Source organism: Helicoverpa armigera, chromosome 20 (assembly GCF_030705265.1).
Source record: "Helicoverpa armigera isolate CAAS_96S chromosome 20, ASM3070526v1, whole genome shotgun sequence".
Classification (NCBI taxonomy): Eukaryota; Metazoa; Arthropoda; class Insecta; order Lepidoptera; family Noctuidae; genus Helicoverpa; species Helicoverpa armigera.
Genome location: NC_087139.1, coordinates 2,229,663 through 2,253,216, shown reverse-complemented (window position 1 = coordinate 2,253,216; position 23,554 = coordinate 2,229,663). Strand labels below are relative to the sequence as shown.

At 36.9% G+C, this 23,554-nt stretch overlaps 5 protein-coding genes and 1 long non-coding RNA gene across 9 annotated transcripts; 3 read left to right on the top strand and 3 right to left on the bottom strand.

Annotated features, from left to right (window-relative positions):
- Window positions 1-1,254: 1,254 nt before the first annotated feature.
- Window positions 1,255-16,528, bottom strand: LOC110379530 (amino acid transporter heavy chain SLC3A1). 2 transcript variants are annotated; one of them, XM_064039713.1, is made up of 12 exons: window positions 16,258-16,528; window positions 9,194-9,384; window positions 7,823-7,998; window positions 7,238-7,432; window positions 6,612-6,768; window positions 4,619-4,788; window positions 4,008-4,210; window positions 3,459-3,631; window positions 3,006-3,119; window positions 2,583-2,704; window positions 1,842-1,982; window positions 1,255-1,494 (listed from the first exon to the last, which is right to left on the bottom strand). In XM_064039713.1, exons 1-12 carry the CDS (start codon window positions 16,355-16,357, stop codon window positions 1,395-1,397), a joined length of 1,842 nt encoding a protein of 613 aa, XP_063895783.1. In that variant the 5' UTR covers window positions 16,358-16,528; the 3' UTR covers window positions 1,255-1,394. The 2 variants fall into 2 exon arrangements, with proteins under 2 accessions (XP_063895783.1, XP_063895784.1); XM_064039714.1 differs by lacking the exon at window positions 16,258-16,528 and adding an exon at window positions 10,307-10,424.
- On the top strand, window positions 4,818-6,265 carry LOC135118276 (uncharacterized). The gene is made up of 3 exons (XR_010277464.1): window positions 4,818-5,536; window positions 5,744-5,803; window positions 5,881-6,265. It is a non-coding gene; the product is annotated as an uncharacterized LOC135118276 (long non-coding RNA).
- On the bottom strand, window positions 14,551-16,161 carry LOC110379531 (uncharacterized). Its single transcript, XM_021339233.3, has 2 exons — window positions 15,617-16,161; window positions 14,551-15,393 (listed from the first exon to the last, which is right to left on the bottom strand). Exons 1-2 carry the CDS (start codon window positions 15,621-15,623, stop codon window positions 14,705-14,707), a joined length of 696 nt encoding a protein of 231 aa, XP_021194908.1. The 5' UTR covers window positions 15,624-16,161; the 3' UTR covers window positions 14,551-14,704.
- A 480-nt stretch (window positions 16,529-17,008) lies between the features above and the next one.
- On the top strand, window positions 17,009-19,321 carry LOC110379537 (uncharacterized). 3 transcript variants are annotated; one of them, XM_049848765.2, is made up of 7 exons: window positions 17,012-17,206; window positions 17,508-17,694; window positions 17,777-17,863; window positions 18,192-18,327; window positions 18,406-18,525; window positions 18,597-18,686; window positions 19,132-19,321. In XM_049848765.2, the coding sequence occupies exons 1-7, from the start codon at window positions 17,130-17,132 to the stop codon at window positions 19,299-19,301; spliced, it is 867 nt and encodes a 288-aa protein (XP_049704722.2). In that variant the 5' UTR covers window positions 17,012-17,129; the 3' UTR covers window positions 19,302-19,321. The 3 variants fall into 3 exon arrangements, with proteins under 3 accessions (XP_049704724.2, XP_049704722.2, XP_049704723.2); XM_049848766.2 differs by having other exon boundaries at window positions 17,013-17,206; window positions 18,612-18,686; XM_049848767.2 differs by lacking the exon at window positions 17,777-17,863 and having other exon boundaries at window positions 17,009-17,206.
- LOC110379535 (putative nuclease HARBI1) lies at window positions 19,166-20,571 on the bottom strand. Its single transcript, XM_021339242.3, has one exon. It carries the CDS (start codon window positions 20,471-20,473, stop codon window positions 19,439-19,441), a length of 1,035 nt encoding a protein of 344 aa, XP_021194917.3. The 5' UTR covers window positions 20,474-20,571; the 3' UTR covers window positions 19,166-19,438.
- A 280-nt stretch (window positions 20,572-20,851) lies between these two features.
- LOC110379542 (actin maturation protease) lies at window positions 20,852-23,301 on the top strand. The gene is made up of 2 exons (XM_021339250.3): window positions 20,852-21,592; window positions 22,849-23,301. Exons 1-2 carry the CDS (start codon window positions 21,114-21,116, stop codon window positions 23,168-23,170), a joined length of 801 nt encoding a protein of 266 aa, XP_021194925.3. The 5' UTR covers window positions 20,852-21,113; the 3' UTR covers window positions 23,171-23,301.
- Window positions 23,302-23,554: the final 253 nt, after the last annotated feature.

Genomic DNA, 23,554 nt, shown 5'->3' with positions numbered 1-23,554 from the left:
TACAAAAGAACTATGCTTTTTAAAATGTTAACAATGCAGATGTTATTGGATTAATAAATGTACTTTTTTTGTAATTTCTTGTTTATTTTTTATAATCCTACATGCCTAGGTATCCTCCCCGACCTATGTCCGATAAGTATCGATAAAAATCGTTTTTTTGTAGGAGAAGACAAGAACAGTGCAATAATGAAAGCTTTTATGCGATTCTCACACTACCCCGCATGATGCAGCGTAGCGCGTGGATGCGTGTTCTTCCGTTGCTTGTATCTCCGTTTGGTATAGAAAAACACGCACAGTCTAAGGGCGCGTTCCCACTATGTAACGACTAATTTATCGTTCTACGACTGTCGTCTCTACCAGGGGCCCGATTCTCCTAATTTTACTTAAGCAACATACGATTCACGTTCGACTCGATTCGACTGAGATTCGATCCCGACTCGATTACGATTGAAGCGTATGTGGCATTCCGCTATTTTTTCTTTGAAATAAACGTTTTTATCCTTTTCTGTCATTCAATAATGAATCATTTTGTCTGCAAATGATTTACGATTGCAAAATGATTGTACAGCAAACTATCGTATATACCAAAATAGCAGGCCAATCGCACACCAATCAAATGTCAATCGAATACGATTGGTCTTTTATTAGTAGCAGAATGCCCGATATGGTTAAAACTGCTATTGCGATCATATTGCGATTCGATTTTGACAGTATTAACTTAGGAGAATCGGGCCCCTGTTCCTATTATAACGATTGTTCCCACTGTCACGACAAAGTGTCGTGCTGTGCTGCAAAAATGTAGACAGTAAATTGTGTCGTTCTAAATGTGAACACCTCCATTTAAACATATAAGCCACGACACTTAAAACTACACGATTATCTGTCGTCACGACACGGTGGGAACGCGCCCTAACACACAGAAAATGCATCCATGCGCGTTCATGCGGATCACGCACATTCTGAGAAACATGCACCCTCGCGCGTAGACGCAAGGTATGGCACACCTAATTCCGCAGTGCTGCGCGTGACTTTGAATGGGCGTGACGTGTGTGTTTGAAAATGTTTGAGAACGGCGAATAAATGAGAGCCGCCGTGCGTGAATCTACAAAACGCACATACGAGCGTGAGTGCGCAAAAAACCCGCACGATGATGCAGATCTGCAGTCCCGCAGGAACGCGCGTAGGTGCGTCGACACGCAATATGCAGCATGACGCGGGGCAGTGTGAAAATCGAGGTAAAATGAAACTACAAAATATGCTTCAATTGATTATTTATTTTGCTATTGTCTTTTAAAAAAACTTAAATGCAAATTATTGCCCCTCTTACACCGGGGAAGCGTGTACATGTTTGGTGAAAAAGTTTCGTTATCTTTGTATATTTTGATAGAGATTCTCTAGTTCTCAGAAGAAGTCCTGGGTACGTAGGAGAATATAACTGAGGACTTGGCTGGCACCAGCAGATTGTCAGCTGGTTCAGCGTTGTGGTTGGAGTAACTGAAAAGAAAATAAATACATTAGAAAATTCTAATTGGAGTCCATTTAGGAGAGCTGCCACAACCGTTTTTTGTAACAAACGCAGATTGTTTTATAGTACACTGCGGCTGAACACTGTTCCCAATATACAAGCTAAAGCTTAGTTTGGGAATCAGTAGCAGAACCTTTTCTGAAAAAAATCTTTATTGTCGCCAGTAAAAGATATTTTTTTAGTATGTAGAAATATTGTATCCATAAAAAATGTGCTCTTGAATTAATCAAAATTTTGAAATACTTTTATAGGGGTTGTAAAAAGCAGTACATAGGTGTTGTACATGATGGAGTACACAATAAGAGTAAATACTCACTTAGTATACAGTCGTACGCCATGCGACATGTAGTGCGGCGTGAGGGCTGCCGGCACCGACGTCAGCAGCGTCAGGTTGCCGCGCTGCTCCTCCGCCGAGGGGTTGAACAGCGCCAGGTAGCCGGTGTGGCCTGCCTTCCATCTACCAGACAAATGTTGATTTAATTTAGGATTGTAAGAAAATATGTCAAACTAGTCGTTTTCCCGCGGTTACACCCGTGGAAACTGCTGCCCATACCTGGATAAAATAAATTTCATCAGGGATAATGTAGCTTCCCAATAGTGAAAGAACTATTCAAATCGGTCGAGTAGTTTCGGAGAAAAATCTTCCTTTTCAGTGTAGATTACTATTTTTCAATTTTAAACAGACGACCGACTATGTTACAAAACTTTTTAACGTGGTTACGTCGCTGGAATTTCTATTTTTATATCCTACTAATATTATAAACGCGAAAGTTTGTATGTATGGATGTATGGATGTTTGTTACTCTTTCACGCAAAAACTACTGAATGGATTTTAATGAAACTTTACAATAATATAGCTTATACATCAGAATAACACATAGGCTACAATTTGTAAACATATTGTTCGAAATACTAAACCTGCGCAGACGAAGTCGCGGGCACCAGCTAGTCTCTCATATGACCAAGTAGAAAGTAACAAACTGTCTTTTTTTTTCTGTACATGACAATTCTTGAGATATAGCATTTTCATCATTAACGCCGGTATAATCGTTCTTACCTGGCGACGGCGAGCAATGTGTTGAGTGAGGAGTTCCTGGCGGGAACTCCGGAGACGGCGTAGTCGCCATGTTGGATGCTGGCGTCTTCACGCAGCGACACCAGATGCGATAGCGCTTCAGCCTGCAAGATTACATGACGTTGTAGTGTGAAATAATTCTATACAAAAGGCTCGATGAAATATTATTCTGTTCTAAAGCGGCATAAATGTCGCTATTTGTCGTAATGTGAAAATTAATTGAACATAATTGTATTTTTGCAACGACGACGAAACGTTCATATTATGTAAAAAGAATTAAGTATCTTGCATTTTAAGAATAAGTACCATGGAAATACAGAATATTAGCAGCACTTTTAATACAAAAAACTGCATGAGATTTGAAAACATGATGATATAAGCAAGTTCTAAGCAATGTATACTCACGGTGACAGTCTGATTGTCATCGCTCTCGATCTGTTTGAGATTGAGAACAGGCGCGGCGGGCAACAGAAGTGCGAACGGCACCAACTCAGGCGCAGCCTCTGGTGATGTCTTCAGCTGGACATACAAACAAATGTACATTAGCTACTTAACGGATTTTAATGTATCTTTGAGCAACAGCAAAATCAAATAAGCTAGCAAAATCTTGCAAGCTAAAAGTAAATGTAATTTTAGAGATTAAACAATTCAGACAATTCATAGTCAACAAGATTCGCTTGCTTTCGTTTATAGAATTGCAAGTACTATCTATAAGATTGTACTATTCCTTATTAAGATTAATTTTGAAAAATCTAAAGGCAATTCTCACATATTGACAGACATCTGGCCAACATTCCACTACTAATTCACCTATAAAACAGTATTTAAAAACAAACCAAATATTAATTTCAAACCAACCTGCAAAGCGGGCCACTTGCCGAGCTTAGCTTGAATATTATCAGCGGCGGCCGTGACGTCATCGCCGACGAGCACGGGCGCGGCCTGACGCGGCCGCAGTGACGTCACGTTGCGCAGGAGTTTGTATAGCTCCACGCGGTCGCCTTCTTCCTTAATTGTGAATACTGATGAACCTGGGGATGGAAGATCATGCATTAGTAATCTTAGAATGGACATCAAAATATTATATAGGCTTTTTATAGTTAAATGGCTAGAAACCGATTCCAGTTCATTAAAAACAAAATACTTATTTTTCGATCACAAAATAAAGTACCATGTCTTGTCATTGAACCTTCCAATATTATAGTAGTGCAATGATGAAATCTACCATTTTTATTTACCAGGTTTGTGATCTTCAGCTCCCACATACACTCCTACCTCATTTTTTAGATTTACACGACTAATTAAAGTGTTTTGTGAAACCCATTAACAGGAATAAATCATTTGATTTGACTGACATCTTTATCAGTAGCAATTCGTGTGCCTCGTGTATTTTCACACACTACTCACCAGTGCCAGGGTTCTCGCTAGCCTGATCAACAATATTAGACCACCTATCCAGCAACTCCCTCAGCTTGGGCTGGTCGCTGGTCTGCGTGTGGCGCCAGTAGGTATAGTACGTATGGTCTGCGGCAGGGTCGCTACCGTGACCTGACTGCGGGACCTCGTCCTTGAGTGTCGCGTTGACTACTACTGTGCGGACTTTGTTTAACCTGGGGATGATAAATAGTAAATTTAAGTTGTGGGAAATAAGTCCATGTTTTGTAAGGATGAGTTCTTTAGAAAAGGTAAAGAAACCACTCGGTTTCATTATGTATTGCAGTGCACTATTTATGGTGAGATAATAATAGAGTCAAGAAAGATCGGAAACAGATGAGACTACTTTTTTAACTAGAAAACAAACAAGATAGCATGTTCAATCGGTACTTGAAAATAACAACAAAGCCAATGCTGGAAAATGGCCTCTTTTTTGGATGGCCATCAACCAAACTTTGATGTCTTTAGCTGGGCAAGCTGTTCCCCGTTCCCCGTTTCACCCGCGTCTCGAACTAATTCCCGTACCCGAATAAAAAGCAACCTATTATGTTTATCAATAAACCCTGTAAGTGGTCTTGACATACCTGACTCCAGCAGCACCGGCCTTCATCCAAGCTTTGAGCACATTATCAAACTCCTTGACCACCTCCTCGTTGTTGAAGTTCAGGTCCGCTTGAGACTCCTCGTATTGGTGCAGGTAGTGAGCTTTGCGGTCCTCGTTGTATGTCCATGCTGAAGTGTTGAGGGTTGAAACCTGGGGGGTGATGAAAGGCTATAGAAATTGGATTTTGTATGATACTAGCAAAGAGTATATTAAGAGGGCTATCACAAATTTTCGAGTTTTATACGAGTTTTGATGCGTCATTATGCTTTGGATATAGTCACAAAAAAAAAACAAAAATAAGATTAAGAAAGTTTGATCATTTATCTTGGGTCTGTTTTCAATAAATATTTTAATTTGTCCACGTACATCAGTAAAATCTTTGTCTCTGCAAAGGATGTTTCATAAAATGTTGCTTTTGGGCATCTTTTGATGCTTCAGTACTACGAGGATATAGCAATTTAACCATTTATAAAAATGTTCAAGATACAACTATATCTTGTACTTGTGCTTGCTTACACCAATTTATTACAATTCATACAGTAATACACCAAAAATAATTCTACAAAACTGAGAGTTACTGACAATTTTCCGTACAAAACTATATTTTTTATCTATGAAAGTATAATCCAAATTCAAATAAAAAATATTTAATAATTAAGGTGGTATTGTTATAAAGCTTGAAAAAAAAATGGCCTATTTAAAAGTAAAACAATATTTTAAAATAATTTTTGTTTGCAATGCAAAGAATCAATATAAATCTTGTGACGCGCGGTGTTCAACTTTAGTCAGCGCCAAGCGCTTACCGAGGAGGGACGTATCGCTCGCTGTTGCGCCGCGTAAACTCGCCGGAGTTCGAAAAATATAGCGCAACCTACGCATCTAACACGTTTTGATACTAGTGAGTTTTTATTTTATTTATTAGTTATAATGATCTGATTGAAATGTAATATACATAAGTATTAGCCCATGATATTTTAATGCGAAAATGTTATAGATTGGGTTCTCTTTTTTTGATGTTTGTTATATAGAAATATGTACGTAAATGTCATCGTCGTTAGTTTCGCTGTTGCATAATAATATTATTGGATATCTTTGATTCTTGCAGGATAATGAAAGCATATTTAATTCAGATTATCAGACTCAATCGGATACCAGTACAAATATGGTAAGTATTTTTTGTCACTCGCAACAGACATATTTGTTTTAATAAACTATTTACATTACTAGTTTTTATTGTTGCAGGAAAATGAAGATACAATACATGGATGACGAATTATAGATTTTAGTTTTTTTTATAAATCAATTACTTATACCTAATTGATAAACATGGTGTAAAGTTTGGTTGTCGATTAAATAATTTGAAAATTGTAAACGATTTTGTTTATTGTAACTCAATCGAGCTATTCTAGGTTATAAAATTCATCGGTACAAATAATATTCCATAAACTATAAAACCAATAAACTATTTCGAAAATAAAAGTGGCAAAGTCTCAAGTTTGTTTGTGCCGCGTGGCGGTCCGCAGGTGTGCGTTGCGTATTTCACTAGACGCACACGCACGCAAGTGCTGCCGGCTATCGTCTAATTTACCTAAACCTGAGCGATTCGATTTTGTAATAGCGCTCTTAAGAAGTCTATAATGGCATTATATTATGAATGACTTAAATAACTGAATTTTGGGTTTCTACACCTGTAACACAAGTTATACATATTTAATTCAATATTTTTTTGTACAACTATTATTTTTTTAGTCTGTGTGAATTTTATCTGACATTCTACCAACCTTTCAAACATTTCGATTTGGCAAAAATATCTCTCAGTACTTTTAATATGGTAGAATCAGTTTATAAGATGTATCATTAATTATTATAGTATTTTGTTATTTAGAACATACATTACATATTTGTTTGAAAACAAAAACCCAACTTTTCAATGAAAAATAAATAAGTAACACCTAGTATAAAGTTCAACATACCCAGTTATTAGGAGGCAGTCTCTTGTTAGCATCGACATCGAAGTTGGTACCCTGTTGCCACACGAAGTAGTTATCATAGCCCTCCGTGTTGTTCTTGCTCAGTTGGAACCAGCGGTGGTCGATCGACACGTAGTTCGGGATTAAGTCCACTATGACCCTGTAATGGTGGAAGGTTTTAGTAGGGTGTTTGGACAGTTGGTAATGTTGTTTTGAAGAGTGTGATTGAAGAGATAGATATATGCCTAGTAAGGATAAATAATGAGTCAACCCACTTAGATATGTAGAACCTATGTAGCATGTAAGATGAATGTATAAAGTATCTCAAATTCAAAGCCATTGGATTCGATGTTTCGGCCATTCATATTCACAATATTCTATGTATCCGTTGTTTTGCTTGCGATAACAAATAGGAATTTGACATTATTTATATGGGGCTAATATCAAAATGTTTACTAAAGAGCAAAACAACAGATAGATAAAATATTGGAAACCGCCTTTAGTGTAATTAGTTTCACATTCGGATGGTTTTCGGAGTTCTTGAATAAAATACCTTATTGAATATGAGACCTGCAAAAATGTATAACGACGTGTGGCATAAAAAAATATTAATTTAAATCAGTACTCACTTAATACCAAACTCTTTAGCCTTCTTAACGAAAGCCTCAAAGCTCTCCCGTGCGGTCGGCTCAGTCTCTATATCATACGTAGGCACCGGCATGAAGATGCCCTGCACCTTATAGTTCTGCATCAGCGGTAGGTCAGCTTCCAAGGCGGCGTATTGGGCAGACTCCTCGGCGTCAATCAGGGGGCCTTTCTCGAACCTACGTGATATTATTTTAGTGTCAAAACGTGACTCTAGAAACATAAATACGATAATTTTGCCAATTGTGTTTTTACTTGATGAGTCAATGTTCAGAAAAAAAATGTGTGAGAAAATCACTTTATAATAATCCAGATGTTAGTGATACCATGATAGGTACTGTTATAGTTTATACCAGTGATCAACATTAAGGTATCACGATTGGCATAGTTAGAAGTTGAATTACAACGCTAACTTTATTTACAGCAACATCAAAATAAGAACAAAAAATAATAATTAAAAATCAAATTTTATACTTCCAAAACAAAACTAATAAATTAGAACACACAGACAATCATGCAACCATTTAACAATATTATTTTTTAAAATCATAAGTTAATATCCCAAGTACCAGGTCTTAGGCTCCGGTGGGGCACACTTGGGGGCACGGACGATGATCGTGATAGCGCCTGCCAGCATGCACAGCCAGAGAGCCCAGAACAGGATGAACATGGCCCAGCGGAGGTTCACCCAGAACGGGTCCTCCGCGTACTTGAGCAGCTCCTCCTTGGTCAGCCCGGTGAATTGCTGTGGGAGGAATCATAGTTGTAAATCACTACATATTATGAACCAGTTTTTATTTTTAAATAGATAGATTGTAGAGGATCCAGTCTTACCAAGGGGTATCGGGTTGCCCGGGTAACTGGGTTGAGGAGGTCAGATAGGCAGGCGCTTCTTGTAAAACACTGGTACTCAGCTGAATCCGGTTAGACTGGAAGCCAACCCCAACATAGTTGGGAAAAGGCTCGGAGGATGAGATGATGATAGATTGAAGAGGAAGGTTTATATGTATAACAACATCCATTAAATAGTGGAGAAATACTGGTAAAAAAATTTACGAGGGCATGTGCAATTTAATTATGTACCTACACAACCAATTGAAAAATGTCGATTGATCAATGCGGCTTCTATAAAACCCACATCTCCACAAGATTCCCACATACTCATTATTCAATTAGTCTCTGAGAAACAAGAGCTCACTGTTCAATTAAAAGTCATAAAACTCATCGCACTGTAAAGTAATAAAGACTTGGTCTGTACTCGCTAGGTAATTATTATTCTCGATTTCTATCGATTCTTATTTCGATCTTTATTGGTTCGATAGTTATCTCATTTTATTAATTTTACAGATCGTTAACTTTTAAGTTACCATATATGCCGCTTTCAAAATTCCATTCTGACAGTTCATAATTTATGCTGGAAAAAATGCGCAAATTGGCGGTAAACATCGAAATTTTGTAAAATGGATGAATTACCTTGGGCACTTAAAAAAAATCATACCTGTGGACTAGGTCTGTGCTCTTTGCCTGCTATAGGAAGTACACTCTTATAAAAAATGCGATTGTAGAAAAATAAATAGTTGGACAAATCTGAACTGAGCCATTTTGAACGAAACATTTTTATTTTTAAACTTCAGGTAAGTATATCGTTTTATTGTGACGAAATGTAAATAGTTTTCGCGTGTTCTGTCAATATGAGGTCGACGTTTTTTTGGCTAACATTCCAACTCATAGAGACCAGCTTTTATTTAAATATAATCATGTAGATGCATTTTTTTTTCTCTTGCGTGTCGCATTAGACCGCCAGTAATATTAAAGACAGTCCACAATAAAACCTTACATAAAAAATATAGAGAAAATTTCATGATATCTGTGTATATGTGTAATCCACATTTATACAGATTTTCATGCGTTTTTATATATAAATCTTTAAAGTTACTCACCCGCTTATTAGCATCAAGCTCGATCTTAGCGTCTCCATTCCTGTGGTCTTCCACCACATACTTGGCATCAGCCATGTCGACCCTGGTCACGATCTTGGCTTCCTCCTCCTTGGGCAACAGCTTCTCCTCCGCGCCGTCGGGAGATAACTTCTCCTTAGACTTGGAGAGATTGGTCTTGGATGTGCGGAATTCTGCAGAAAAATGGCAAGATAAATTTGGGACTTCTTTATATAAAAAAAAAACCTTGGAAAAGGATTTTCAGTAAGAAATTTTGATAGAGAAGTGTTAGGTACTGAAGATCTTTCGTCTTTCTACCTTAAAAAAACCAATACAATTAAACTTATACGACTGTCTCAGCTATGAAGCAACGTGCTTTTGATAAAAAACGTAAAGAAGTCTACTGTTGATAAATCAAAGTGTACTTATATTTATAAAATCTTAAAGAAATCTAGCTTCAATAAAATAAACGTCCATTGTTTTAACGATACATCTTGATATACAAAAGCTGGGCTACTTTATTACCTATCTAGGTATAAAATAAATCCGCAGCGAGGTAGGAGGTAGGTAACTTTACCGCTAGGGCACCGAACCGCCGCAGTACTACATAGGTACACGTTAGGTCAAACGGTTAGCCGCAGCCTAGCCCTTGAATCACCGCCCACGAATAATTTAAGTTACAAGTATGTTACATCATGCTCAACAAATTGAAATGGTAGTAATAGTCTTAAATTAGTCTAAATGAACAAAACAAATAAAATGCGATGGGATACCCATGAACCTCAAGCCTCGATAAAATAGAAACACTTCGATAAAACACACTACTCATGAGTAAAAACCAACAAAATATTTATTTGAATGTACCGCACGAAATCGCGACAAGCATCTAAAAGGCCTAAAGAATTTAACAACACAATTCTATTCAGTTCATCTGCAAATAGACACACTAATTATCACGCTATGTTGTCTCAAACCGCACCGCACGACTTCCACATACAAAACCACAAACACACAGTTTCCAAACCGCTGTTTTCTACCGAAATACACCACTAAAATCTACGTAAACATAAGGAGTCCTCCAAAAGAAGTTTATATTAAAAATATATATCGTAATACCTTAAAATATTACGTCAGTATGAGTCCTGCTACACCGGGGCACGTTTTCGCACTAACGACCCGCTCAGTCGGGGACCGAGCGACTAGCGGTATTAAATTCTGGAATAGAAGCTTTCTATTCTTATCTCCTGTCCTTGTCGTGCTAAAAATGTTACCCTCATCCGACGTGTTTCGTCCCCAAGTTTTGCAATGAGGTCAAGGTATTTAAACCCCTATGGGAAGATCCCTTTGAATTGTAAGGGCCTCTTGAATAACTGATATGGTTATTACAAAGTTCGGCCCTTACGGGTTTGCAGAATTGCTGTCATTATAATAAGTAGTACAAACTTAGCTACACGCAAAGCACTCTTTACCCTTTTACACAGTCTTTATTCCATAGTTACCTAGAGGTACACATACATATGTCACTGTTCTATTACGATGAACGCACATAAAATAATCCAATCTTGGCTCACTATTAACAGATATTTACGATCCTATCACGATCTAATCAAGATGTATTTATTTATTACATTATAAATTACTTCAGCGGAGACGGAACAGTTTCCTTTGAATCTTCTGCAGGTATTTATTTTAGACAAAACTCGACTGATGTGGATATCTTCGACGCAAAGACCGAACTGTGTGCGCACTGAGTTTACCATCAATTATATTATATGAAGCTTCAAGCATCTTATAATACAAAAAGCATCTCTTTAAAAAAAAGGTAATCGCAATGCTGATTGCGAGATGAATTCAACAGTTCCCGAAACTCAGTGGGAGATGCAAGATATTTTTTATTCAAAACCTGATTTATATGGAAGTCGCTTTGCACAAATTATGGCTGTCGACTGAGCAAAAAGAAACTTATGTGATTGATGCGACAAGGGAACCATGTGCAGTATCGCAAAAACAAAAGAACAAGAATGTTATTCCGCCGTCTGAAGACTTCAAGATTGTTTGAAAAGAAATGAACAACAATCCTATGGAATCAAAATCGGATGAATATTTTTAACTTCAGCAATCGATGTGATTTGCAATCCTTGCATACTTTGAATGACTTAGGATTACAATTTATTCAAGCTTCCGCCTGCAGGTACACCCAATTCCCGCAAGGATAGAAAGTAGCTTGTATGATTCTGCCAAGTTTCATCAAAATCCATATCTCAGTTTTTACTCTAAACGTAGTGTAGGACGTCCTCAGGCACGGTGGAGTGATGACTTGCGCAAGGCGGCTGGCAGGGGCTGGATGCGAGCAGCCGAAAATCGATCTCAGTGGCGTGCACTTGGAGAGGCCTATGTCCAGCAGCGGACTGCTATAGGCTGATGATGATGATGATGATGATATCTCAGTTTTAGCGTGAAAGATTAACAAACATAGACTAGACCCACATGCATACATTTCTTTAAATATTAGTATTTAGTAGAATCCTAGACTTGCTGATTTCAGCGTAATCAATCACTTGACGGAACTACTTTCCTTATACCTCCTGTATAAAAATCCGCACATTAGCTTGGCAGTTACGTAATCCTTAATCAAATACTTGAATACACCAAAGAGTAAAAAATAAAACTCACTCAATAAATCCTTAAGAGTACTTCGTCAATACACTTCAAATAGCACTAGAACACTGACTTGGAAGTAGGTAAACTGTCTCGGATTACTCCTAATGGAATAATAGCTTCGCTCCCAATTGACAAACACACTCATTTGTGGACTGTCGATAATGAGCTTGGAAACAGGCTTAAATGTTTACTGATGACTTAGGCTACAAACATAATTGTTTAAGTACTTTAATTACCGGGAAAAAATTAGGAATAACTTTGGATTGGCCCTAATGGGCGTAAGATAGTGTTAGTGTGGAAAGAAGCTGAAGAGTTTGTTTGTTTGCTTGAACGCGCTAATCTCAGGAACTACTGGTCCGATTTGAAAAATTCTTTCAGTGTTAGATAGCCCATTTATCGAGGAAGGCTATAGGCTATTTTTTATTCGGATTCGTGCAGAGGTTCACACAGGATGTGGGTGAAACCGCTGGCTGAAGCTTGTTCATAAGATATAGGGAGAGAGACGGGATATTCGTAACGAAGCTAAGATGATGGGTTTTAAGTTTATTGTCCTTTTGCATTTGGGTTGAAAGATTTTGGTTCACACCTCTTGATGTGCGACTACACTACCTATTATAAAATTGAAGATATTTTCTGAATAACCCATATCGATTCAGAAATCAACTTTTCCTACTTCGATTATGAGATAAGAGATATAATTGACTTCATACAAATATGCGGATGTTTTAATTTGAAATCACGTACGCGATCAGTTCTAAATCGCACAACGATTAAACAATAAAATGATGCATAAATATGTATAGAGAAAAGATAATTATAAAGCTGGTTTTGTATTTGAAGGTCCTATGATATACAAGCACTTGGCATTATTGAACCCAAAAGAGTTATACATACTGTTCCAGCCTTTTTTTATCGTCCCACTGCTGGGCACAGGCCTCCTCTCACACGGAGAAGGATTGAGCGTTAATCACCACGCTTGCTCAATGCGGGTTGGTGATTTCAGCCTTAATAGTCCAGGTTTTCTCAAGATGTTTTCCTTCACCTTTATATCAGAGTTATACAATATACCACGATTATCGTAAAACCTGTCAATTCTCACTACTGATTGACCAGATACGCAAAGAATATTTACTGTTACAGTACATGTAGTAGGAAATACTCGAGCCAATATTTTTGAGGCCGAAGTGTTAAACAATTCGATACCTATATAAACTACCTTAAACGTTCAAAACGGTAAATAGAGAACTTGCAATAAATACCGTGTTTGTTTAATTTATTATTTATTAATGAAGAACTGGGAGTTTACATGGAATTTCTTGTTAGATGACGCAAGAACAGGATAAATTAATAAGGCTATGAAATTCCAGACGCATTATTCAGTCCGTTATTTTAATAGTATATATTGTAATAGTCTGTATATTTTAAATGTCTTCATGGTATACTAGAATGCAAATTAAATTTTTCTTACTTTCTATCATTATTTCATAGAGACGTCAGTTTCCACTATTAAGTCAGCAGTATGGCCATTAGGTATGTTTAGATTTAGGTCAAAATATATAGTAACATGCGAGTTTGGGTTTCTTACAGTTTTCGGTTTCTAATTACGAATCTACTAGACTACATTAGGTTGGTGGAATTTATAGAAGGATCAAGGACAGAAAAAAAAACTAAAATTACCTTGGACCAAACTCAGATGAAAACTAGCCGAAAGGCGTAGTTATCACCAACACAGCATTCGTTAGGACACAACACTTCAAATGAACTATACTCCTGAACTCTCAACACCTTTCTATCACAATAGCCTTCACCACAAATAACGCACTTTCTTTCCATTAACAAGAACAATGGTCGATTTAACAGTAATACTCCCGATAAATTAAGTTACAATTACTTCGAGACAATCTGAACGATAAAACACAAGTCGCTAGTGAGTCGGGCGCCTCACGACCACCTTAATAGTAATGAACAAATCACGATGTTTGGAAAATTTGCGAAAACTATAACTTCTTAGGATCTTACGTGTTTACTTATTTCGTCAATTCGTTCAAATTGTACCGTTTTTCATTGTAATCTTACGTGTAGGTAAGTTTATTTTTATCTAAAGCATTTAAACGGTGTTGTGAGCTTTTAAGTAGATATTAATTGATTCGTCCGGTCGTGACGGATTGCAGTCCCATTGGGCTATGAGAGTGAAGGAATAGTGAGTGCAACTGTGTCTGCGCAAATGATTCTGCACTGTAATATGTCCTGCACAGCTGGCTCATCTTATGAGAAGTCAGCTAGGAGGACATTAATTTATTTATTAGTTTAAGTCACATGCGGGTACCTGTTACGCTTATATTATAGTAATGTTATACCAAGGTGATTTCAACGTTTTAAGTAAATTCATTTTCCGATAATAATCGATTTCTATTATAATGAACACGCGACGTTCGGTATTTAGCTATTATTTATAGGTACATACATACATATTATGATGCCTAATATTACAATTGTTTTTTTTATTTTACACATGAGGCGACTTTACATAGAAATGTTATGTGTAATGATGCAATAAGCTATTTATTTTCTAGAGTACTCATGTATTGTTTAAATGTAAATCTGACTCAGATCTCACCAAACAGGACAATTATTTTGAACAGGAAAATTATGTTTTTCCCTCCAGAATTCCCACTTAAAAAGAGAATAAAACACGTAAATAGTTTCATTACAAAATTTATTTACACAATTTTATAATTACAAAAATATTAAATAAATTCATCTCATTCATATTTTTAAAATCATTTATTTGATGTTGACCAGAATATCTGGCAATAAAATTAAATCTATGGTTAGTTTTTCTTTTAAAATCATTCAGCTGTTTGGTTGTAAGCTATCTAGGAATTGCTGAAATAATCTGTTCCTTTCTCGCTGTATACTATTGGACTCTTGTACAATATTAATTAATCTATCTAACTTCTCCTCTACTGTTCGCTGTCTATTTCTCATTTCTAATGTAATCTTCCTAAAATCCGTATATCTTCTCCTAGTCAACTTTCTTCTAGACTCTTCACTTTGCCCATTTGAAGGTTCCCCATTTTCTGGTAAGTCTGGCTCAAACTTTGAAGGTATAGACAATAATGCTTTGGTTACAGTCTCTGTGGTGCCATCCTGTATCCTCTGCTGAATCTCTGGCTGATATTCTCCATTCACATTATAAATCTGCTCAAAAACTTCAAAATATGGCCATTTGACTACAACAACTTCATTTCTATTTCTCTTTTTTAGTAATCTTATGTATGTTTGCTTTAAATTTCGGAATTTCTTATCACAGCAATCTGGGCCTTTACCAACAGCGTTAGCTATGTCTATCCAAACATTTTTTTTCTTAACTTTTGGACTTCGAAACTTGTCAACATTCTGTAGATATAAATTGAGGAGCATTTTGATGCTGGTATGTTCCCAGTGGTCATCTGCATCATCCCCAGCATCTGTCTCCATTATCTCACTTTGGTTTAATTGCATGTACACTTCTTCAGTGTCCAGATATTCAACAGGTTCAGCTGAAAATAAACTCTTTGGTAATAGCCTTCTTACAAGAGATAGGTCATTGAATGTACAAGCTGCTGAGTCTCAGACATCAATTGACCAATTTATAACAAGCGGGCCATTCACACACATGTCCTGTGTCAGTGAATTGAATTTGCAGGAAGTTTCTTATCTGCACAAGTAGATTGAAATAACACTTGTCTGAGATCCAAGAGAAAAGTAAATAAAAATCATTACCACTCATTTGCAGGATGTCTTCTTCAAATTTCAGTGATTATAAATAATCTTTGATACAAAATAACTTGTAAAAAATGCAAACAAACTGGTGTCTTGCATCATTCAGCGGACGAGAACAAAATGGCGCTGACTGCCGCGGCGAATAAAGCGCTTTATAACCCGACCGAAAGAAAATGTCACCTTGATATAACATAAGTAAATCATTGAATTTAAAGTGTTACATACTCTCTGTCTAAAATCGCATTCATACATTTTGAAAGTGTCGCAGAATAATAACAGAATTGTTAAATACAGAAAATTGAGAAAAATATCGAAACAATAAAATTAAAATGTAGAAGACGAAAGATCTTCCTAATTTGACCGGATTGCATCGTAGCTTTGACGTTTGCTGTCGACCTTGTTATCTTTGCCTTTCATTGATAACGTCATGACACAATAAAATTGATAACGGGCGGAGACAAGAACACCAAGGCTCCTTATTTGAATACGAACTTGATGAAAATGACGTCACAATGAAATTCAATAAGTTTTTATAACGCAATCACAGAACATAAGAATGGTAAAATACAGTGCAATTATGCATTTAATGATGAAATTATGTAAAAATCTTAGTATTTTAACTGATCAAACGATAGAAATACCTGTATCCGACTCAGGGATGGGCTTGTAAGATGCAACGTGTTCGTCTTCTTTCACCTGCCCTCCATCTATGGAGAGATGGTTTTTCCGTGGCTCCGACATGATGAATTAGGGACTCGGACAACCGGTTTTGCAATACCAAGAAAGTAGCCCCTTTCCCTTCCGACAATTTATAATAATTAACTTTCACAAAGTGCTTTGAGCTCGTTCCTCAACAGCTGTCAGTTTTTCAATCAGCGGAACGAATGATAAAAAGAACAAGTTAGTTGAAAGACTGGAAGACCGATAACCCATGCCACGCCCACAATGAAGCAGTTCAGCAAGCTCTAGTTCATTCTTGCAGGAATATATCTTCTGTGGTGATTCCAAAACTTCCAAATATAATCTGTAGAGGTGAGGAAAGGAAAACCTTGAATTTCTCTGTGGTGTTTTTAATTTTATGATTATGTATTGTATCGCTAATGTTTTCTACAAGCAATTTCTGGTTCTAGTTCTTTCTGCTATAAAATTTTATTAACACCCAGTTCACAAAGCTCACCATTAAATAAACTCTACTGGTTCATTATAGCTAATGAATTCCTTAACTTAATAGTGTTGCACGAAACCCTTTTAGTGTCAGTTAATGAGCCTTTAGCTAATGAAATCAAAACAATATTGCCAGTGAGTGACCAAATGGTATAATGTTAGGAAGTGAATGAATGGATTCGTTTTGTTCGTTACATTTCATCAACCTACCTTATTTTTGAAAACATAAAATGTCTATATGACATTTTGACTGAAGACACGTTTGTTTGATTGATAATTTGTTTGTTTACAAAGGGATTTGTGAATTTAGCGTAGTTTCCGTGAGTAAATATTTTGATTTCCTGAAAACATGGAAAGGAAGAAGAGGGTTCGTCGCGCCAACTATACCGCAGAAGAAAGAACATTGTTGGCGGAACTCGTGACAAAGTAAGCGTTAACTATTTTTTTCCCTACAATGAAGGATAACACAGGTACTTACTATCCTCGGATCCTGATGTCCGACTACATATAAAAGTGACCAATCTCCTAAGCTGGAATACTTTTATGAAAAGGAACACAACATATAGAATCCCTGCTAGTTCCGATTTATTACAATTCTTTTCTCCGTAAAACAGTATTTAGGAGATAATTAAAGAACCAGAAAATAAAGGTTGTATGCATTCCATCTCGCTACAAGTACTTCTTTAAGCTCAGTGTTTTTTCTAAATCAATCATACTGATTTTTCAGATACAAGCATATTATTGAAGACAAAAGAATTGGAGGAATTTACATCAGAAAAAAGAAAGAGGCCTGGGGAGTTATCAAAAACAAATTCAACAGTAATTGTACGACTGGTCCTAGAGAGGTCGAGCATTTAAAGGCACTCTATGATAATATGAAACAAAAATCACGTAAGACTGTTGCAGAAAATAATGTATGTATTGAATTAATATGTAATTCTATTATTTAATGCATGAAGTACACGCTTCAACCTTATGATGATATTTTTATTTCAGAAAATGGAATATATGAATAGTAGAGTGCAGGATATTGTGAAGCAGGAAGATGTAGAAAAACCATTTAACAATTTTACAGAAGATAAGGTGTATTTGACAGCATATTTTTTATCAAATTCGAAATAGTTTGTAGATGTATGTTATGATTTCCAATTAATCTTGTTTATACGAGGTATAATATAGGTAAGTAAGAGTGCATCTACACGGTACAAGTAGCTTGCGCATGTTACGTGCATTTCAACAACGTACGGATCAAGGGACTCGTGCATGTACCTAAGCAAAATACCCACCCCCATACTCTGTTGCGTGCGAGTGGGTCACTTGTGCTTATTAACTTGCTCCAGCTACATGCACCGTGTAGAAGCACCCTAAGCTACGCATAAATACCGCTAAACCATTTGTTTTGCATTTCTAGGTACAAACAAACAAAACAGGCGAAGGTGTCTGGAAGCCGAAATCCACAGACTGTGATTCCAAAACGTTAGCAGTCATACAAGTCGAAGTAGAACCATTACCAAACCCGTATGATAGTGATGCTGCTTATTTTAAAGGTTTCTATGCCAAAATATGTTACCTAAATGTTTCTATTTTGATTGTATATGCCTAATACAATTTTGTTCCGGTTTTAGAAATGGACCCCTTACATGAGTCGTTGCCATACACTCCAGAATCGGATGAAAACAATATGTCCGATAGCACTCATATAGAGTTAATCCCAGCTGAGAGTACAGTTGTGCAGGATGATCAAGGTAGTTTCGTACTCTTCATTATTATTTTGTGTATGAATTATGTCAGTTTTGTATGTTTTTGTTATGTACAGATCTTTATTTTTCAGACCAAGGCGTGCCCAAAACTATCACAAGAAAAGTGATAACTCCATCTCGGGGTAAATTTGTGAAGAAGAAACTAGGTACCAAATTACAGATTATTTTTTGTAAATAATAGGGGCCCGATTCTGCTAAGTTAATAATGTCAAAATTGAATATAGCAGTTTGAACCTTAGCGGGCATTCTGCTACTAATATAAGACCAATCGTATACCAATGACATTCACTTGGTTTGCGATTGGTCTGCCATTTGGTCTACATGCCGTAGTTTGCTCTACAATAATATTGCAATCGTAAATAATTAGCAGACAACATGATTCATTATTGAATCCCAGAAACAGATAAAAAAGTTTATTTAAAAGAAAAAGTAGCGGAATGCCACATACGCTTCAATCGTGATTGGATCTCTCTCAGTTGAATGTGAATCGTATGTCGCTTAAGTAAAATTAGTAGAATCGCGCCCCAGTTCTATACACAGGATGATATTGTCTCCTTGTTTGTTGCAAATTATATGTCAACTTTGTTTCAGTGCCCAAGAAAATTATAAAGGATAATTCTGTAGAGGCTCTTAAGAGGCTTTATTTCAAGAAAAAAATACAAAATGCCCAAATGGAGCGCAGGAAGTTAGCTCTTGAAATTTTGTTCATGAAAGAGGAACACAAATTAAAAATGGAAATCTTAGAAAATACAATTTTATAAAAAATCTGTTTCGCTACTTATCTTGGTTTTTCATTTATCACAATTTATCAAATTTATCGCTATATACATTCCTACTAATATTATGAATACGAAAGTTCGTTTGTCATAAACATATGGGTACTTATTTATCTTACAGCTTAAGAAAACATGGAATTTATAAGTGCAGTTCTGACTGATACTGCAGTCTGATTTGGTTCGTCTGGTATAGTAATTATATCATCCATCGTAATGTCAATATCACTGGGAGGTTCCATCTCATCCAAATCAATGCACATATTGTGGAGTACTGCACTAGCCACGATCACCTGCAATACAGTAGAGGTTTTATTCAGGGTAATCCCTTTCTCCAGGCATGGACACCGCCGCTTCCATACACCAAAGCATCTCTCCACCGTGCTGCGCGTTGCAATGTGGCATTTGTTGTATGCCTCTTCGGCAGATGTTTGTGGCTTGGCAATAGGCACCAACAAAAAGTTTTTATTAACATAACCACTATCTCCCAAAAGGTAGTGATTTCCATATCGCCCACTTTCAAAATCTGCACATAAGTGTGAGTTATTAAAAATTGTACAGTCATGAACTGATCCAGGCCATCGAGCAACAATATCCTTAATTTTTACATCAGCGTCGCACACTACTTGTACATTAACAGAGAAAAATCCCTTTCTGCATCGAAACATTTCGGAGAGTACACCCCCTCTACTAATAATTTTTATGTGTGTGCAATCTACTGCGCCTGCTACTCTTGGCAATCCACCAATTTTGAAAAATCCTTCCGCCACTTCCCTGAGCTCTTCGCGGTTGGGCATCTTTATATACGCGGAGCTCAGTTCCGCCAGTTTACGCGAAACTCTTTGGATTATGCGGCAAACGGTAGATTTGTGGATCCCGATCAGGTCATCAAGCACTGCCTGGGAAGTTCCGGTGGCAATGAACCTTAAAAAAATAAGCAGCTGGGTCAAGCCATTAATTGGCTTGTTTCTTTCGGTTAATGGTTCTATATCAAGAATGTTTCGGATTTGCAAAACTGCGTGCTTGGATATTCGATATCGGATTCTAAAATCTTCACCATCATATTTCGAAAAAATGTCCATCCTATCTGGGATACGGCGACGATGATGTAGAAAATCTTCTTCATGATCAGATAACGAAGAAAGACTCGATAAAGACATTTTATGCCAAGACAACACAAAAACAAAAGTATTACACTGGACTCGGTTTTCATTAACTTCAATCCGATATATTACTTTCCTCTATGATTTTAATAGACCCTTTTCATCAACTAATAACATTAAATTCTCATAATGATGATTCGTGCAACCCAAAACTAAAGTCGTCGTTTGACATTTCATTAGTTAAATATAACGGAACTTTAAAAAATGACATTAAAATACTATTGTGCAACACCAGTATTTAAAGTCACTTTATAAAGATAAAGTTCGTTTCTGCTACTGCTTGTTGACTATAAATCAAAATACGCTTAGTAATCTGTGCGTCACATCGATCCGATGTCCTATGAAAGAAAATTACTCTGTGGTCATATATGATTGTGTCATAACCGGACAGTGACACGATAAAAATGTCAAAACAAAAGTTGACGTGATTACAAAAATAAAAATATTATGTACTCTAAACTGGATTACTGTTAAAAATATTAAAGAATTTACTAGAAATATGATTGAAAATAGTTATTACACTGTAATAAATAATAAGAACGGCTTTTAGTGATGCTCAGTTAAAATAACCACACTTTTTTGTTATATAATTTATTTTCTATAATCTTATTTACAAGACAACTTCAGTTGTACCAAAATGTGCTCAATACCACCTCCTCCTCCGCCACCAAAATTGCCGGATATCATTTCTTCCACGAAAGTGACGAAAAGCGAAGTAAGCAAACCTAACTACGATCCTGGCTTGACTTGGGCCGCCACACAGCCCGAGCTTATGGAGGCTTGTTCTAAAAACAGAATCTGCTGGGAAAGACCTCCATTCAAATACAAGTATAGAGAGTTCGCATCTATCTCGCAAATTGGGCCTACTTGTGGATTAGTTGCATTGTCTATGTTAGTCGATGGAGAAGCATCACCCGATGAATTGTTGAGTATTGCAAAGTTAGAGGGTTTCACAAGCAATGGGGAGATGTTCAGCTGCAAACAAATGGTGAAACTGTCTGAAAAAGCCTTCAGCTTAGCTGAGGTAGACAATCTTAGGTGTAATTTGAAACGTGGAGGCTTATTTAGTTCTGAGACAATTGAAAGACTTATCAATGGTGCTGTCCTATTAGTTCCGTATCCTTTTCAAGTATATTTAATGAAAAGACTTTCTTTATCTAGGCACATATATATTAAATTCATTTATTCAAGTGACCATGACTCATTTTGTTAGTAACAATTTTACTTAATTACTATGTTAGTAAATTCCAAAACAAAGCATCCTAACCTAAGATAACTGCCTGTATCAAATCACCACTGCAGGTCTATCACCGAAGTGGAAAGTCTGCAGCAGTGATTCATATACAGGCAGTCGAGTCTACTCGCTATACAGCGCAGTAAGGTGTTGGGGCTGTCCCGCACACGGCGCACCAGGGACGCGCATCTTTTCCTCATTGTTGCGTAGAAGCAGTCAATGCGAGCTTCAGCAAACATCCCTGATGCGCTGCAGAAGCGAGGCAGCCCCATTAAGACCCGGAACGCGTTATTATATTGTACTCGAATGGCGCTGTACGATTTCTGAGTAAATGATGCCCACAGGCTGCACGTGTAAAAAGAGGTACAATAAGCACGGAATAAAGTTTGCTTGACAGCTAGCGAGCAAACCTGCGAGCAATCATGTTAGCTCGAACCGACAGCGCCCTTCTTTCCCTCTCAATATCATCATCATCTTTTAAGTTGGAGGTCAATATATGGCCAAGATATTTAAAATTATAGGTCCTCCGCAGAACCGTACCATTCAACCTCACAGGAGGTATTGTTTTCAAGCATCGACCACCAGCTTCAAAGACCATGACTACACTTTTCTTCTCATTGTAGACTAATCCGTGATTTTTAACATAGCCTTCACAGATAGCCAGCAACCTTCTGAGACCACAAACCGAGGCACTCAGTAGAGCCATGTCATCGGCATAGCTAATATTATTGTAACTAACTCCGTTAATGTAGCAACCCTCACGCTCTCTACTGAGCGCCACGATCAGCTCGTTGACGTAAAGGTTGAAGAGCGTTGTCGAGCTTATCCCCCCCTGCCTAACACCGCACTCCAACCCATACGGCTCCGATAGAGCACCTGCCCAGCGTACCTGATTGATCTGGCCTCCATACCAGTATTTAAAAATGGTAATTAAGTCAGGTGGTACTCCTGCTTCCTGTAATTTTCTCCATAGAATGCTGTAAGAGACCAGATCAAATGCCTTGGATAGATCAAGCACATAAGCTATTTTATTATTTCTTTGCCATTGTAACCAGATGCCAATTTACATATTTGTGTTTTAGAGAAACCATGACTTTACGGGTATTACTTAATTAAATTACCTTGACTCTCATCACAGCTATGATGCAGACTGCAATCACTCACCGTGTCTAAGAAATGGTCACACTGCTCACTGGGCTCTAGTCTGTGGGGTCATCGTGATCAATGACCCCGGAGAACATTATATTAGTGACCCCAAAAATGTCTATGTTCTATGCAAACATGGCAAGTCCAAATACTTAGCTGTTTGGAGCTTGTATGACCTTGCACAAAGTAATAATAATCTTTTTGAATTCTCTCCTAAGAAAGAAGCTGATGGTCTAGTTTATATTCTTCCAGAGGGGGGAATGGGAGGGGAGAACGGGTTGCGGGACCAATATTTGATATTTGAAGGTTTTTGACTAGTGTTAAGCTCAAATGAATCATATCAATATAATAATACTCTGTTAAGTTATATTTGATTCTTCTTCTTTTATTTCCAGTACATTTTATTTATTAGCAATATTAAACTATAATATATCAGGATATCCTTTTAAGCTTGACTCTACTATATTCTACAGATAACATTTAAATCTTTGCTCAAATAAGCACAACCCCAGAGGATTTTAGAAATAATTATAATTTTAAAAGGAGTGTTGTTAATAAAAACTAGTATTTAAGTGTTTGAAGTTCAATGATTATTCAAAATAATAATTACCTACTAAGTAGTTACCAAAGGATTTAATATATTTTATTTATTTATAAAACTATTGTTAAATAAAATTGTTATTAATATGAATAAATAA